At 48.4% G+C, this 14,964-nt stretch overlaps 2 protein-coding genes across 2 annotated transcripts; both read left to right on the top strand.

Moving 5' to 3' along the window:
• Positions 1 to 4,855: 4,855 nt before the first annotated feature.
• LOC125511032 lies at positions 4,856 to 6,676 on the top strand. Its single transcript, XM_048676315.1, has one exon. The coding sequence runs from the start codon at positions 4,996 to 4,998 to the stop codon at positions 6,349 to 6,351; it is 1,356 nt and encodes a 451-aa protein (XP_048532272.1). The 5' UTR covers positions 4,856 to 4,995; the 3' UTR covers positions 6,352 to 6,676.
• Positions 6,677 to 8,752: 2,076 nt separating this feature from the next.
• Positions 8,753 to 10,329, top strand: LOC125511031. The gene has a single exon (XM_048676314.1). It carries the CDS (start codon positions 8,853 to 8,855, stop codon positions 10,092 to 10,094), a length of 1,242 nt encoding a protein of 413 aa, XP_048532271.1. The 5' UTR covers positions 8,753 to 8,852; the 3' UTR covers positions 10,095 to 10,329.
• Positions 10,330 to 14,964: the final 4,635 nt, after the last annotated feature.

Raw genomic sequence — 14,964 nt, 5'->3', positions numbered from 1 at the left:
TCAAGTATAACCTGAGTATTCCGCGTGTGCAACTGTTTTGCACCCGTTGTATTTGAACGTAGAGCCTATCACACCCGATCATCACGTGGTGTCTCGGCACGAAGAACTTTCGCAACGGTGCATACTCAGGGAGAACACTTCTTGATAATTTAGTGAGAGATCATCTTATAATGCTACCATCAATCAAAGCAAGATAAGATGCATAAAAGATAAACATCACATGCAATCAATATAAGTGATATGATATGGCCATCATCATCTTGTGCTTGTGATCTCCATCTCCGAAGTACCGTCATGATCACCATCGTCACCGGCGCGACACCTTGATCTCCATCGTAGCATCGTTGTCGTCTCGCCAATCTTATGCTTCCACGACTATCGCTACCGCTTAGTGATAAAGTAAAGCATTACAGCGCGATTGCATTGCATACAATAAAGCGACAACCATATGGCTCCTGCCAGTTGCCGATAACTCGGTTACAAAACATGATCATCTCATACAATAAAATTTAGCATCATGTCTTGACCATATCACATCACAACATGCCCTGCAAAAACAAGTTAGACGTCCTCTACTTTGTTGTTGCATGTTTTACGTGGCTGCTACGGGCTTAAGCAAGAACCAATCTTACCTACGCATCAAAACCACAACGATAGTTTGTCAAGTTGGTGATGTTTTAACCTTCGCAAGGACCGGGCGTAGCCACACTCAGTTCAACTAAAGTTGGAGAAAATGTCACCCGCAAGCCACCTATGTGCAAAGCACGTCGGGAGAACCGGTCTCGCGTAAGCGTACGCGTAATGTTGGTCCGGGCCGCTTCGTCCAACAATACGGCCGAACCAAAGTATGACATGCTGGTAAGCAGTATGACTTATATCACCCACAACTCACTTGTGTTCTACTCGTGCATATAACATCAACATATAAAACCTAGGCTCGGATGCCACTGTTGGGTTTCGTAGTAATTTCAAAAAATTTCCTACGCTCACGCAAGATCATGGTGATGCATAGCAACGAGAGGGGAGAGTATGATCTACGTACCCTTGTAGATCGACAACGGAAGCGTTTGGTTGATGTAGTCGTACGTCTCCACGGCCCGACCGATCAAGCACCGAAACTACGGCACCTCCGAGTTCTAGCACACGTTCAGCTCGATGACGATCCCCGGACTCCGATCCAGCAAAGTGTCGGGGAAGAGTTCCGTCAGCACGACGGCATGGTGACGATCTTGATGTACTACCGTCGCAGGGCTTCGCCTAAGCACTGCTACAATATTATCGAGGACTATGGTGAAAGGGGGCACCGCACACGGCTAAGAATATGATCACGTGGATCAACTTGTGTCTCTAGGGGTGCCCCTGCCTCCGTATATAAAGGTTCAAGGGAGGGGGGCCGGCCGGCCAAGGTGTGGCGCGCCAGGAGGAGTCCTACTCCTTCTGGGAGTAGGACTCCCCCCTTTCCTAGTTGGAATAGGATTCGTGGAGGGGGGGGGGAAGAGGAGAGAGAGAGGAGGTAGGGGGGCCGGCCCCCTCTCCTTGTCCAATTCGGACCAAGGGGGGGAGGGGCGCGCGGCCCATCTCTGGCCACCTCTCCTCTCTTCCACCAAGGCCCACTAAGGCCCATATACCTCCCGGGGGGTTCCGGTAACCTCCCAGTACTCCGGTAAAATCCCGATTTCACCCGGAACACTTCCGATATCCAAACATAGGCTTCCAATATATCAATCTTTATGTCTCGACCATTTCGAGACTCCTCGTCATGTCCGTGATCACATCCGGGACTCCGAACAACCTTCGGTACATCAAAATGCATAAACTCATAATATAACTGTCATCGTAACCTTAAGCGTGCGGACCCTACGGGTTCGAGAACAATGTAGACATGACCGAGACACGTCTCCGGTCAATAACCAATAGAGGAACCTGGATGCTCATATTGGCTCCTACATATTCTACGAAGATCTTTTATCGGTCAGACCGCATAACAACATACGTTGTTCCCTTTGTCATCGGTATGTTACTTGCCCGAGATTCGATCGTCGGTATCCTATACCTAGTTCAATCTCGTTACCGGAAAGTCTCTTTACTTGTTCTGTAATACATCATCCCGCAACTAACTCATTAGTTGCAATGCTTGCAAGGCTTAAGTGATGTGCATTACCGAGAGGGCCCAGAGATACCTCTCCGACAATCGGAGTGACAAATCCTAATCTCGAAATACGCCAACCCAACATGTACCTTTGGAGACACCTGTAGAGCTCCTTTATAATCACCCAGTTATGTTGTGACGTTTGGTAGCACACAAAGTGTTCCTCTGGCAAACGGGAGTTGCAAAATCTCATAGTCATAGGAACATGTATAAGTCATGAAGAAAGCAATAGCAACATACTAAACGATCGGGTGCTAAGCTAATGGAATGGGTCATGTCAATCAGATCATTCAACTAATGATGTGATCCCGTTAATCAAATAACAACTCTTTGTCCATGGTTAGGAAACATAACCATCTTTGATTAACGAGCTAGTCAAGTAGAGGCATACTAGTGACACTCTGTTTGTCTATGTATTCACACATGTATTATGTTTCCGGTTAATACAATCCTAGCATGAATAATAAACTTTTATCATGATATAAGGAAATAAATAATAACTTTATTATTGCCTCTAGGGCATATTTCCTTCATCCGGGGCACGGCATCATCAAATGCCTCTCTCGCACGTAGTTATCCTCCCATGCCGCTCGCAGCAACGTCTCTCACCCTCGTTGCCTCGGCGCAGCGCCACTGCCAGCACTCTATGTACCTGTCATAGCACCGCCGGTTGCCGTCCCAGGGCTGACTTGCAGCAGCGTCACAGCGGTCGCTCGACTCACAACATTGCAAGCCGGTTGCTCACAACATCATTGACACGCCCATGCGTCGCTAGTGGCTCCTTGTAGCATCACCGCTTGGGGTATGCAACATTGGTGTTGTCATTTGCAGCATCGGCATCGCTTGCTAGGTCACTTGTCATTGTCAGGCATACATAGCATCGTCGTCTGGGTCCGCAACATTGCCGCCGATCACTCACAACATCGCCGGCGATTGCTCACAGTATCATGAGTGGGCAGTCTCATGTGTCACCGTTCGTCACTCACAACAGTTGGGGTTGCCTATGGCAGCACTGCAACAGGGCCACGACCAGTGAGCCGGTGACTCGCACGGTGGGCGGGGGTGAGGGGGAGGGTGCGGAAGCACATGAGTGGAGGATAACTGAACGAATATCCATTTCTAAGCCCAAACTCATCTGCATCCGGTCAAGAAAAAATACAAAAAATACCATTTTTTTGCATGGTGGATACTTTGGTGCATGAGGTACGCTCCAAATTTTAGATCATTTGAACATATGAGTAGTTCTCAGATTTTTTTTAATTAGAACAATACATAAACAGTAAACTTTTTTACAAACCCTAAATTTGCCTCTTTTGCCGAGAGCTACTCATAGCGTACCTCACGCACCAAGCGCCTGAGCACCGGATTGCTGCTCTCATAACTAAACCATTTTCCCTTCTTTTTTTAAAAAAAATAAACATTTTTGCTATTGAGATAAGGATAACTTTTTTTTGAGGAGTTTGAGATAAGGAATATCTTTTTTTTAGAATCTTGAGATAAAAAATCTATTTTTTGCATGATAGATAATTTGGTGTATTCCTTATCTCAAACCCCTCAAAAAAGTTATCCTTATCTCAAAAGCGAAATGATTCTTTTTATATAAAAAGGGAAAATGGTTTTATGAGAGTAGCGATTCGGTGATCAGACTCATCTGCACCCTCGATGAAGAAAAAAAATTCAAAAAATACCAGATTTTTTGAAAACTATTTTTTGCATGGTAGATAATTTGGCGCGTGAAGTCCGCTCCAAATTTCAGATCATTTAGACATCTGAGTAGCTACTCATTATTGCATGTGCCTCGGTCCAATCTAACTTGGATATTCTCATTACCTTGTCTTCTGTTATCCCATGTATAGGGATACCCGGAGAAGCCGAGGTCAGCTAGGCCGCAGTCGGCCAAGCAATCACGAAAGTCTTCCATTTGGATGAAATTCCTCGGGTTACCACCTCGTTGCTCAGTTTGCAGTAAAGCCTCATTAAAGTCACCAAGGCACAGCCATGGTAACTCATCTTGTCTTCTCAGGTATCGAAGAGCGTTCCATGATTTCTTCCTATGCTCCACATCGGGCTCACTGTAGAATCCAGTGATCCTACAGGTTTTGCCTTCCCAACCTACTTCCACATCCAGGAAATATTGGCACCAAGGTCAAACAGTGACTTGAAGATGCTCCCTCCACCACATCGCTAAACCCCCACTCAAACCATGGAAAAAATAGTTTGGAGCGGACCTCACGTGCCAAATTATCTACAATGGAAAAAATAGTTTTTTTTCAATTTTAGTATTTGTTTTGAATTTGTTTCTTCATTGAGGGTGCAGATGAGTTGATCACCGAATCGCTGCTCTCATAAAACCATTTCCCCTTTTTTATATATAAAAAGAATCATTTCACTTTTGAGATAAGGATAACTTTTTTTGAGGGGTTTGAGATAAAGAATATATTTTTTACTCCCTCCGTTCCCAAATATTTATCTTTCTACGCATTTTAAATGAACATAATATACGGATGCATGTAGACATATTTTAAAGTGTAGATTTGCTCATTTTGCTTCGTATGTAGTCACTTGTTGAAGTCCCTCCAAAAAGACAAATATTTAGGAACGGAGAGAGTAGAATCTTGAGATAAGGATAACTGAACAATAATGTCGTGCCTTTCTCTCTTCCGGCTTTGCATGCTGGGCCGACTTCTCACATTCCTTCTGGACCTCATTGGTGGGGCGGCCCTACATAATGTCCGTGTCCCATTTCTTTCTTGAACTAGAGCAATCACACTCATATCTTCCCGTGGCCTCCCGAACTGCCGCCGGCGATCGCCATAGCCTGCAGTGAGCCGCCGCCGTCGTCCAACATGAAATCCGCACCAGCCGCTCCCACCACCATATGCGGCCTCGGAGACGACCTTCTGTGCGAGGTGTTCCTCCGCCTGCCCTCCCTCCCGAGCCTCGTCCGAGCAGCCCTCACCTGCCCCGCCTTCCTCCGAGCCGTCCGCTCGTCCCCCTCGTTCCGCCGCCGCTTCCGCGACCTCCACCCGGCCCCGCTCCTGGGCGTCTTCCTCGACATCTACGACTCCGCCATGCCCGCCTTCGTGCCTAACCGCCACTGGTCCGATCCAGACCACACCGCCGCCGTCCGCGGCGCCGAAGTCTTCCTCACCCGCGTCCCCGACGTTGAAGACGAGGGGTCCGACGACCCGGACCATGCCGCTGCCGTCCGCGGCGCCGACGTTTCCCTCACACGTGTACACGAAGACGAAAGCGAAGGCGGCGACGGCGACGGCGACGAAGAAAGTGAATTCGAAGGCGGATACAAAAGCCCCGGGTGGTCGATGACCTCATGCCGCGACGGGTACGTGGTTCTCGTCAGCCGGAGCACCAAGCGGGCGGCCGTCTACGACCCGCTCACACGGCGCCTGCATCTCCTCCGCGCGCCGCCCGTTGAGACCCGCGAAGACGCCGAACCTGAGTTCGTCGTGGTCACCCCCGAAGAGGACCCCCGGTCGTTCCGCGTCGTGTGCATCTCCAAGGAAATGAGGGCAGCGCAGGTCGCCGTCTTCTCGCCGGGCAGCATGGAGTGGCAGATCTTCCCGAAGGTGGGGAACCTGAAGCAGTTCCTTGTATACAATGGCCCAATTGTGAATGGCACGCTGGTGAATGGGTCAGTTTATTGGGCATGCTCAAGCGGAAGTGATCTCCACGTGCTGAACACCGCAACACTGCACTTCTCCCAGATCGATCTGCCGCCGCTTAATGATGTGTGGGATTGGGGACAGACTTTCAAGATCGTTGGTGAGAGCAGCGATGGGAAGCCCTGCGTGGCCCGGCTAGCTGATCTCACCCTTGAAGTTTGGGTCCGGAGAGCCGCCGCCGACGGTGCCGACAGATGGATGCTGGACACCACATTTCCGGTGCCGCATGCGAATGGTAAGCTCAAATTACAGAACGTGGATGAAGGCTCTATAGAGGTTGCCGCTATCATCAGTGGCACTGTGTATCTGTCCTTGGACCAACGATCCTATGGTGGAGGAGATTCTACCTGGCTGCTATCCTTCTGCACTCAAACAGAGGAGCTGAAGAAGGTCTGCCCTATCACTTACTCTGTTGATAAATCTTGCTACCCCTACGTCATGGCATGGCCTCCTGTTCTGGTAGGCCGTAAGGTGAACTCTGGACTCGAAGGGGCTTTGACTAAGAGGAATAAAGATTAGAACTCGGGCGATTTTATCACCGGAGAGTGAAAGGCTCCGTCGCTCAGAGCTGCTGGGGTTGCTGCAGATTGCACCTACGAAGTGCTATACTAGAGACTTGGAGCTGCTGTTCTTTAGCACCTCCTAGTTGGCTAGTTACAATAATGGGTACTGCTATTTGCGCAATTGCGCTTACTTCTTGGCTACTTCATGTCATGCGCCTATCAGTTGTGTGAACTGTCATGTTATTAATCTTACGTTTGTGATTGTCAGCTTGTCCACTATGGATGTATATGAAGAAAACTGAATTTAAATAACCATTTTCTCATGAATTTGTTATCACAAAGTTATAATGTCGTGCACTGCTAAGCTATTACTCCCTCCGTTCCGATTTACTCGTCGTGGTTTTAGTTTTGAACTAAAACCACGAGGAGTAAATCGGAACGGAGGGAGTACTAGATGGGTACCTGGTGGATACGGGCATGAGAAGTTATTCTTTTTTGCATGTTGGCATGGGTATGGGGGGGGGGGAGGGGGGGTTGTATCCGTGAGCAACTTGAGCATGGGCATGAGATTGATGTACCCACTCTGCACCACTGTTAGGCGTTCTGGAAAGCATTTTGCCGGCGTTCTCCTTGTTGCCGGTGGGAGAGAAACTACGGCTGCCGGCATCGCCCGTCGTTCCCAACCTCTTTCGGCAGGCCGTTCATTGCGGCAGGGCGGCCACCAGCACCACTGACCCCCAAAACCTTGCTTTGCTTCCTGTGAGGGGAGAAAGACGTGTGCCTCCAGCACGACCGCAGGGCGTTCGACGGTTTGCTCACAAGGTACAATGGATAGCGGTGATGAGTTTTTCTTTCACAACTTCATTTTTTCATCGGATGATTCATCCTCGGATGATGAAGAGCTAGTGGCTGCGTTGATCGTACATGAACACATTAGTAGGAAGCGGCCTTGGTTCAGGGGATCAATCCCCGGCCATGCTCTGGCCTTGAACCGCAATAGGGAGAAAAGCCACACCCTTCTCTATGTAGATTACTTTAAGGATGATGCACTCTTCAGGCTACATCAATTTCATCGCCAATTCTGAATGAGAAGACATGTGTTTAATCGTATTCGCGAGAAAGTGGTCGTGCATGACCCATACTTTGAGTGCAAAGAGGATGCCCTAGGCACGCTTGGTTTCTCTTCATACCAGAAATGCACTGCGGCTATCCGCATGCTTGCATATGGAATTCATGATGATCTTGTGGATGAGTATGTTCATATGAGTGAGTCCACATGTCTCCTCTCAATGTATAGTTTTTGCATGGCCGTGGTGGAAGTATTTGACCCTGAGTACCTCAAAGAGCCAACTACCGCTGATACAGAGAGATTGTTGGCAATCAATGCCAAGTGGGGCTTTCCGGGCATACTTGATAGTATAAATTGTATGCACTTTAAGTGGAAGAACTGTCCATTTGCTTGGCAGGGGCAGTACAAGGGGCATGTGAAAGGTGCCACTGTTATACTCGAAGATGTGGATTCACAAGATCTCTAGATATGACATTCTTTCTTCGGCATGACTGGTTCTTAGAATGATATTATTGTTCTTCAGCGGTCTTCGGTGTTTGCAAGGCTTGCAGAAGGCCACTCCCTGAAGATTAACTTTGAGGTCAATGGTCACCATTACAACAAGAGATATTACCTAGTTGATGGTACATATCCTTAGTGGTCCACTCTTGTGAAGACCATACCCAATCCGCAAGAAGAGAAACAAAGGTTTGCCCAAATGCATGAGAGTGCTAGGAAGGATGTGGAGTGTGCCTTCGGTGTGCTTCAGTCTCGGTGGGGTATCGTTCGTAACCCTGCATTGGCATGGAGCACGAAGAAGCTTTCGGAGGTGATGACTGTTTGTTTGATCATACACAACATGATCGTGGAGGATAAGCGCGATGATAGCATCTATGACCAATGGTTTGATTTTCAGGGTGAAAATGTTAAGTCTAAGCATCCACCTCCTACAACCTTTGAACAGTTTGTCGAATTTCATCGGAAATTGCGTGTTTGACATACTCATGTCCAGCTTCAAGATGACTTGGTTGAGCATACGTGGACTTACATTGGCAACTAATAGATCTATCTATCAGTTTAATTTCTTTTCGTGCAATCAATTTTCAATTGGATTATAATAAGACTACTTAATATTATTTTTAATTCAATTGGGTTGTAATAAGACTATTTCGGACGTGTAACTATTGTTCTGTTTAATTTTAGATATTTGTTATTATATTTTTAAATAGACGAAATGCGGCCGAAATAAGGCCATGCATTGAGTACATGGCGGACGCATGCACAAATCCAAAGACAGACACGATCCCATTGCCATATCACACGGATGAAAAGCAGACGAAGCGGACATTCTTTGGGGTTGGCCTTATACATGTACAGTGGTGGCATTGTCCGTGGTTCCCATTAACTCTGGAAGGAGCGAGCAGCCCCTGATTCCCCATTGTCCGTGGCCTCCCGAGCCGCCGATCCCCATGGCCTCCAGTGAGCTGCCGCCGTCGCAGAAGAAATCCAGTCCCACCACCATATGCGCCCTCGGCGACGACCTCCTGCGCGAGGTATTGCTCCGCCTGCCCTCCCTCCCGACCCTCGTCCGCGCCGCGCTGACCTGCCCCACTTTCCTCCACGCCGTCCGTTCGTCCCCCGCGTTCCGCCGCCGCTTCCGCGACCTCCACCCGGCCCCGCTCCTGGGCGTCTTCCTCGACATCTACGGGCCCGCCATGCCCGCCTTCGTGCCCGTCCGCCGCCGGTCTGACCCGGACCACGCCGCGGCCGTCCGCCGCGCCGACGTCTTCCTCACCCGGGTCCCCGAAGACGAACAAGAAGGCGAAGGTGAAGGCGAAGGGGAAGAAGAAGAAGGCGAAGACGAACTGGAAGACAGATACGTGGACGGCCCCGGATGGTCGATGACCGAGTGCCGCGATGGGTACGTGCTTCTCTACCACCTGCTCACCAAGCGGGCGGCCGTCTACGACCCCCTCACGCGGCGCCTGCATCTTCTCTCACCGCCGCACGCAGAGATCTGCGCCGAAGACCCCGAAGTGGCCGAGGTTGAGTTCCACGTCCTCACCTCCCAAGAGGACCGCCGGTCGCTCCGCCTGCTCTGCATCTGCAAGGAAAGGAGAGCAGCGAAGGTCGCTGTCTTCTCCGCGGACAGCAGGGCGTGGCAGATCTCCCCAGAAGCGGGGAGCCTGCGGCTGACGGCAAGAGACAATGGTACGCTTGTCAACGGGTGTGTCTACTGGGCATCTGCAGACAATATCCATGTGCTGAACACCGCGACACTGCACTTCTCCCGGATGGATCCGCCGCCGCATATGCAACCCAACTACAAGGGTGTCAAGGTCGGCGAGACCAGTGATGGAAAGCTGTGTGTCGCCTGGGCAACTGATCTCCTGCTCAAAGTTTGGGTCCGGAGAGCCACCGCAGGGGGTGTCGACAATTGGATGCCGGACACAGACAAATCGATGCTGGATGAGATCCGTGAATTGGAGGTACCATGTTTAGATGAAGACCCTGTACTGGAGGTTAAGGCAATCATGGGTGGCATCGTGTATTTGTCTACCTACGAGGCATCGAATCCTACTAGTTCTTGCTGGTTGCTATCCTTCTGCACTGAAACAGAGAAGCTGAACAAGGTCTGCCCTATCACCAACTCTGATTTTTCCTATCCCTATTTGATGGCGTGGCCTCCTCTTCTTTATGCAACAAGGTGAACTCTCTTGGCTAGAAGCCTAGAAGTGGCTTGGCTAGTCAGAGGAATAAAAAAACTAGAACTCAGGTAATTTTATCGGTACTACGGATATTACCTTTTGTTATCTGACTGACGATGATATCTTGCTATGGTTCTATGCTTGTTGTCTTGGTTAGATCTACCCACTTTTGTGTAAGTCCAGAATTCAAGATGTCCAGGTCCAGGTATTGCAAGTTATTATTTCCGCTGGCTTGTTATATCATTATGAGCAAATGATGCCCGTGGTATAAAAACTTGGCAGACACGAGTAGTTTAGTCCATCGACTCCCAATATTAACGATCGACACCCTAAACTTGGCAGGTTAGAGCATATATGGTCCTATGTGTTCCACGCCCATTGCTTTGCTAGTGCATATATGGTCCTGTATATGCTATGCCCATGTATTTTGTCGACGTGGCTTCGCTGGTGCTCGCTTATGCATTTTGGTCTCTGGATTCTAGTTCCTGTGTGTGTGCTCTTAAGTTTAATTTATGATGAATCTGGAGATGGTCTATTTGAAAATGAAACAGAGTTCTTGACGTTTATTATTAGATGATTGTTGAGAACAGTTTGCAGTGGAATTTATGCCGCATGTAGCTTGGGGAGTTCGCAAGGTTATTTCATAGTTACTAGAAAATTATTCTAATGTGTACGCTGGAGTTATAATGTTCTCATATCAACCTGTTGAGCGCTCCCATGTCTACTACTCCTGTGACTATGTGCCCCAATGTCTGATTGTGCCATTGTGGCAAGCAGTAGCCGCTTTCTCCATCATAGGCCACCTATGGTGGAATCGGAACATAGGTCCTCTCTTTCCTTGCAATTTTACCCATGGGCTGGGTTTGGATAAGTTTTTGTTCATGTGGGCAGGGCATTGGCACAATTCTATGCCTGCGGGCATATGCCGAAACCAACCCGATAATCTGACATTTTTTCTCGAATACGCACGAGTGTGCGTATCATTCTATAAAGAAGAAGGGGAAAGACTTCCCATTAGTCTAATCCAATGATCACTTAAGAGTGAAAGACTCAGAGCTGCTGGGGCTGCTGCAGTTTGCACCTATGAAATGGTGTGGGGACTTGGAGCTGCTCTTCTTTAGCTCTTCCTAGTTACAATAATGAGATCTGCTATTTGCGCAATTGTGCTTACTCCTTGGCTACTTCAAGTTATGTGCTATCAGCTGTGTGAACTTAGTCAGGTTATTTACTCACGTTTGTGATTGTCAGCTTGTCCACTATGGATTAATGAAGACATTGAATCTAAATAACTGTTTTCTCTTGAATTTGCTATCGATGAAGTATATTTTTGTTTACTGCTAGTGCTAAGCTGTACCCATCCGGCATATGGTTATCTGGATTGTACGGGCATGAGCAGATTTTTGTTCATGTTGGCATGGGTATATGGGTGGGGTTTTGTGTCTGGGGGCAACTTGGGCATGGGTATGCGATTGATGTACCCACCCTCACCCTGTACCGTTGTTGGTAGTGTAAAATGATTCATGACTACACTGAAGCTCCATAGTCCCATCTGTTGCTTATTCTACCACTGTCCGATTGTTGTAGAATTGCCTTCAGAATTGTTAGACCATTTCTCAGGCTTCGATCGCAGATTGTGAAATCATGGAAAACAAGAAGAGTGACCTTTGTTTCACACACATTGATGAAAATACACGCAAATATCCCATGATACGTATTCGTGTTTCTCTTGCATGATGTTAATTTAGTCGTTAGAACGGCGAGTTGGATTGTATCCTTATTTGTGATTTTGTGAACTGAAAGGAAGTTCCTGTGCTTGATTTGAAATTTCACTGTGAATATTAGTAGTAGGAACTCAAAATGTACAAAAATTCAGCTGAAATGGGGGAAACTGAGTTCGGTCTTAATCAACTTTATGACATGAGATTTTGGCCAGACAGTTGCTAGTTTTGCAACATCAACTTTTTTTAGAGTAAAGTTGCAGCATCAATGTTTATTTTCGAGAATCCACTCACTACACACAGACACAGCAATAGATATTTTTTTAAGCATAACACAGCAATCAAACAATAAACCCTCTGTTTCAGCAAACTTAAGGCCCACCATGTTGTATATTACGCAGCCCAGCCCAGCACAATCATACGTACGTACACCTTCGAGTGTGTAGTAGGTTGCTCCCTCTGCAGATGCATTTGCATCCAGCATATTATCATCCGAGAACAAAGAGGGAGGAGAGCAACGCCGGCACGACGACGGCGAAGACGACCGTCGTGTGCTGATATACATGAGAACAAAGAGGGAGGAGAGCAGCCCAGCCCAGCACAATCATGTACTCCCTCCGTTCCTAAATATTTGTCTTTTTAGACATTTTGAATGACTACTACATACGGATGTATGTAGACATATTTTAGAGTGTAGATTCACTCATTTTGCTCCGTATGTAGTCACTTGTTGAAATGCCTAAAAAGACAAGTATTTAGGAACGGAGGGAGTATTCACCAGACACCGCGCCGGTGGTCCCTGCAACCAGAACCAGCCACGGGGTACGAGAAAGTTTATATACATGAGTGCATTTGGCTCGAAGTTCGATCTGTTATATACAGAAGATTCCTTCACAGTTCTAAGCTGATATACTCCCTCTGTTCCTTTTTACTCTGCATATAAGAACTGTTTAAAATCAAGTTTGATCATATTTGTATGAAAAAATATCAACATCTATCATGCTAAAGTTGTATAATGTGAAAATTTAAGTCGCATCTACTGATATTAATTTCACATTATGTGAATATTGGTATTTTTTTATAAAGTTGGTCAAACTTTATAAAGCTTGACTTCAGATAAATGTTGTATGCGAACTAAAAAAGATCGGAGGAGTACTAATTAATCCTGCAGAAGGAAGACTCGTGTACAGTTTTGAACTGGGAACTACTCCGTTTGGCCTCGTGAATCGCATACTGCTTGAAGATATCTTTTTTAAAGAAAAAGGATTGCGTCTGACTTTATAAATAAAGCTATCAGGCAGTGTTCCTAACCAAACAACCAACCAAACCAACGAACACAACGTTGCCTCAGACGCGGGCTCACCCAGAGTTTTAGATAGAGAGATACATGGCACCCAGACCAACACACGGCACGCAGGTCGGAGAGATGAACAACGACATAGCCAGCAACTAGTCAAAAGGGACGCAAAAGCCACTACGCAACATGCTCCTGTCTGGATAAGGAAGACGCTGAGGGCCGCATTTTTTTTCGAAACAGAGGCAAAAGATTTGCCTCATCGATTAATTAAGAAGAAGAGAGTTGCCCAGTTAATCAACGGAAAACCGGGCGAAAACCGATACAAACCAACCACATGTGGACTACTCACGGGGTATGCAACCCCGTAAACATGTGATCAACCCGACAACCATACCCAACACATAACGACCACCAACCCCCACATTGCTACATCGCAAAGAAACACCCAACAAGAGTAACATGGCCGAGGACGACGGGCACCACCAAATTCGCGCTGACAACTCAGACCATAAGGACAACCCAAAAGACTGATGGCCATCCATCAAGCAACCGCGGACGCCTTTCTTGTGGCGCCACTCTTCATTCTCTTGCTCCTGAGAGCGTCCTCTACAATTGCCTTGCCAGATCCAGGGCTAGCCGCCTCCAAACGTTTGAGCAAGCTGTGAATATCTATCTGGAAGAGAATATCATTGACCTTGTCACGCACAGAAACCTGCGCAATGGTCTCATGCGAGTGAGTGACTGTAACATCGGAACCTTCACGCTCCGCAATGGCGAGCGGCTGGCTGGACTCCAAAGGATCAGACGCCAACATGCTGACCGCCTCAACATTATCAGTCACAGATACCACTGACACGATGGACTCAGACGGCTCTAGTTGTTCAGATGACCTAGACGAATCCTGCCCCTCAACAGGGGTCACAGGTGAGACGACCTCCACATGCTCCATCGGCTGGGGCGAAGCAGGTCTAGCACATAGTTGTTAAAGCTCGGGCATAATCTGCAACACAGGGGCGACGACCACGGCGATGGCCTCGCTTACAGCGGCAGACATCGACGACAAGTTGTCCCCAACTCGAGGGGGGAAACAACCATAGAGCTCTTCATCCATGTTCTCCACTGAGCCACCAACAACATCAACTTGACTAACAACATCAACCTGACTAGAAGGACGCGACGTAGGAGTTGACTGCAATGTAGCCGACACAAGAGAGAGCTTGTCCAGGGCCGCCTCCGCCCGCTCCAGAAAACTCCCAACACTCATCAGCAGCTTGGCCTAAGTTGCTAAATTGGACTGCAGCAGCACATCGGTTGGGGGTGTGCCGAGCCAACATCCCCAGAAACAATCGACGCCCAGGACCCTCGATGAAGCGCCTTGTAGGGGAGCGTGGATTTCATCGGACCCTCACAAGAAGCTGGAGCTCGACAATGCTTGGTGCTGAGGCTAGACTGTGGTGGCGCGACAAGGCAAGCCAAAGAGCTGAGTGGACGCCAAGGATTGTGGCACCCGCGCACCCAATGTCCATTCTCCAAGCAGCGGGAGCATTGCAAGGGATCTCTGCAAACTGCCGCACGGTGTCCAGGGGCGAGGCATCGACAACATTGACCGTGGAGCCAGGCAGGGATGGGACGAGGAGCAAATGCCGGTGTTGGTGACGCCTGACAGCGCCGACCGCGCCGAGGCAGTACCTCTTGCCATCCAGCACCCGTCTCCTCCTCGTGCCCAACGCATGGAACAGCTTGGTCAGCAGTCGGGACCGGGCTTCTGGAAGCCGGCGGCGTCAGCAGAGCCAACTCTTCTTCATCATCCTAATTGTCCTCGTCGGCGAGGGAGGCCCAGGACACAGGCCGCCCCGAG

This window comes from Triticum urartu, chromosome 5 (genome assembly GCF_003073215.2).
Source record: "Triticum urartu cultivar G1812 chromosome 5, Tu2.1, whole genome shotgun sequence".
Lineage (NCBI taxonomy): Eukaryota > Viridiplantae > Streptophyta > Magnoliopsida > Poales > Poaceae > Triticum > Triticum urartu.
The sequence above is the reverse complement of the archived record's forward strand: the minus strand, read 5'-3'. Positions and strand labels throughout refer to the sequence as shown.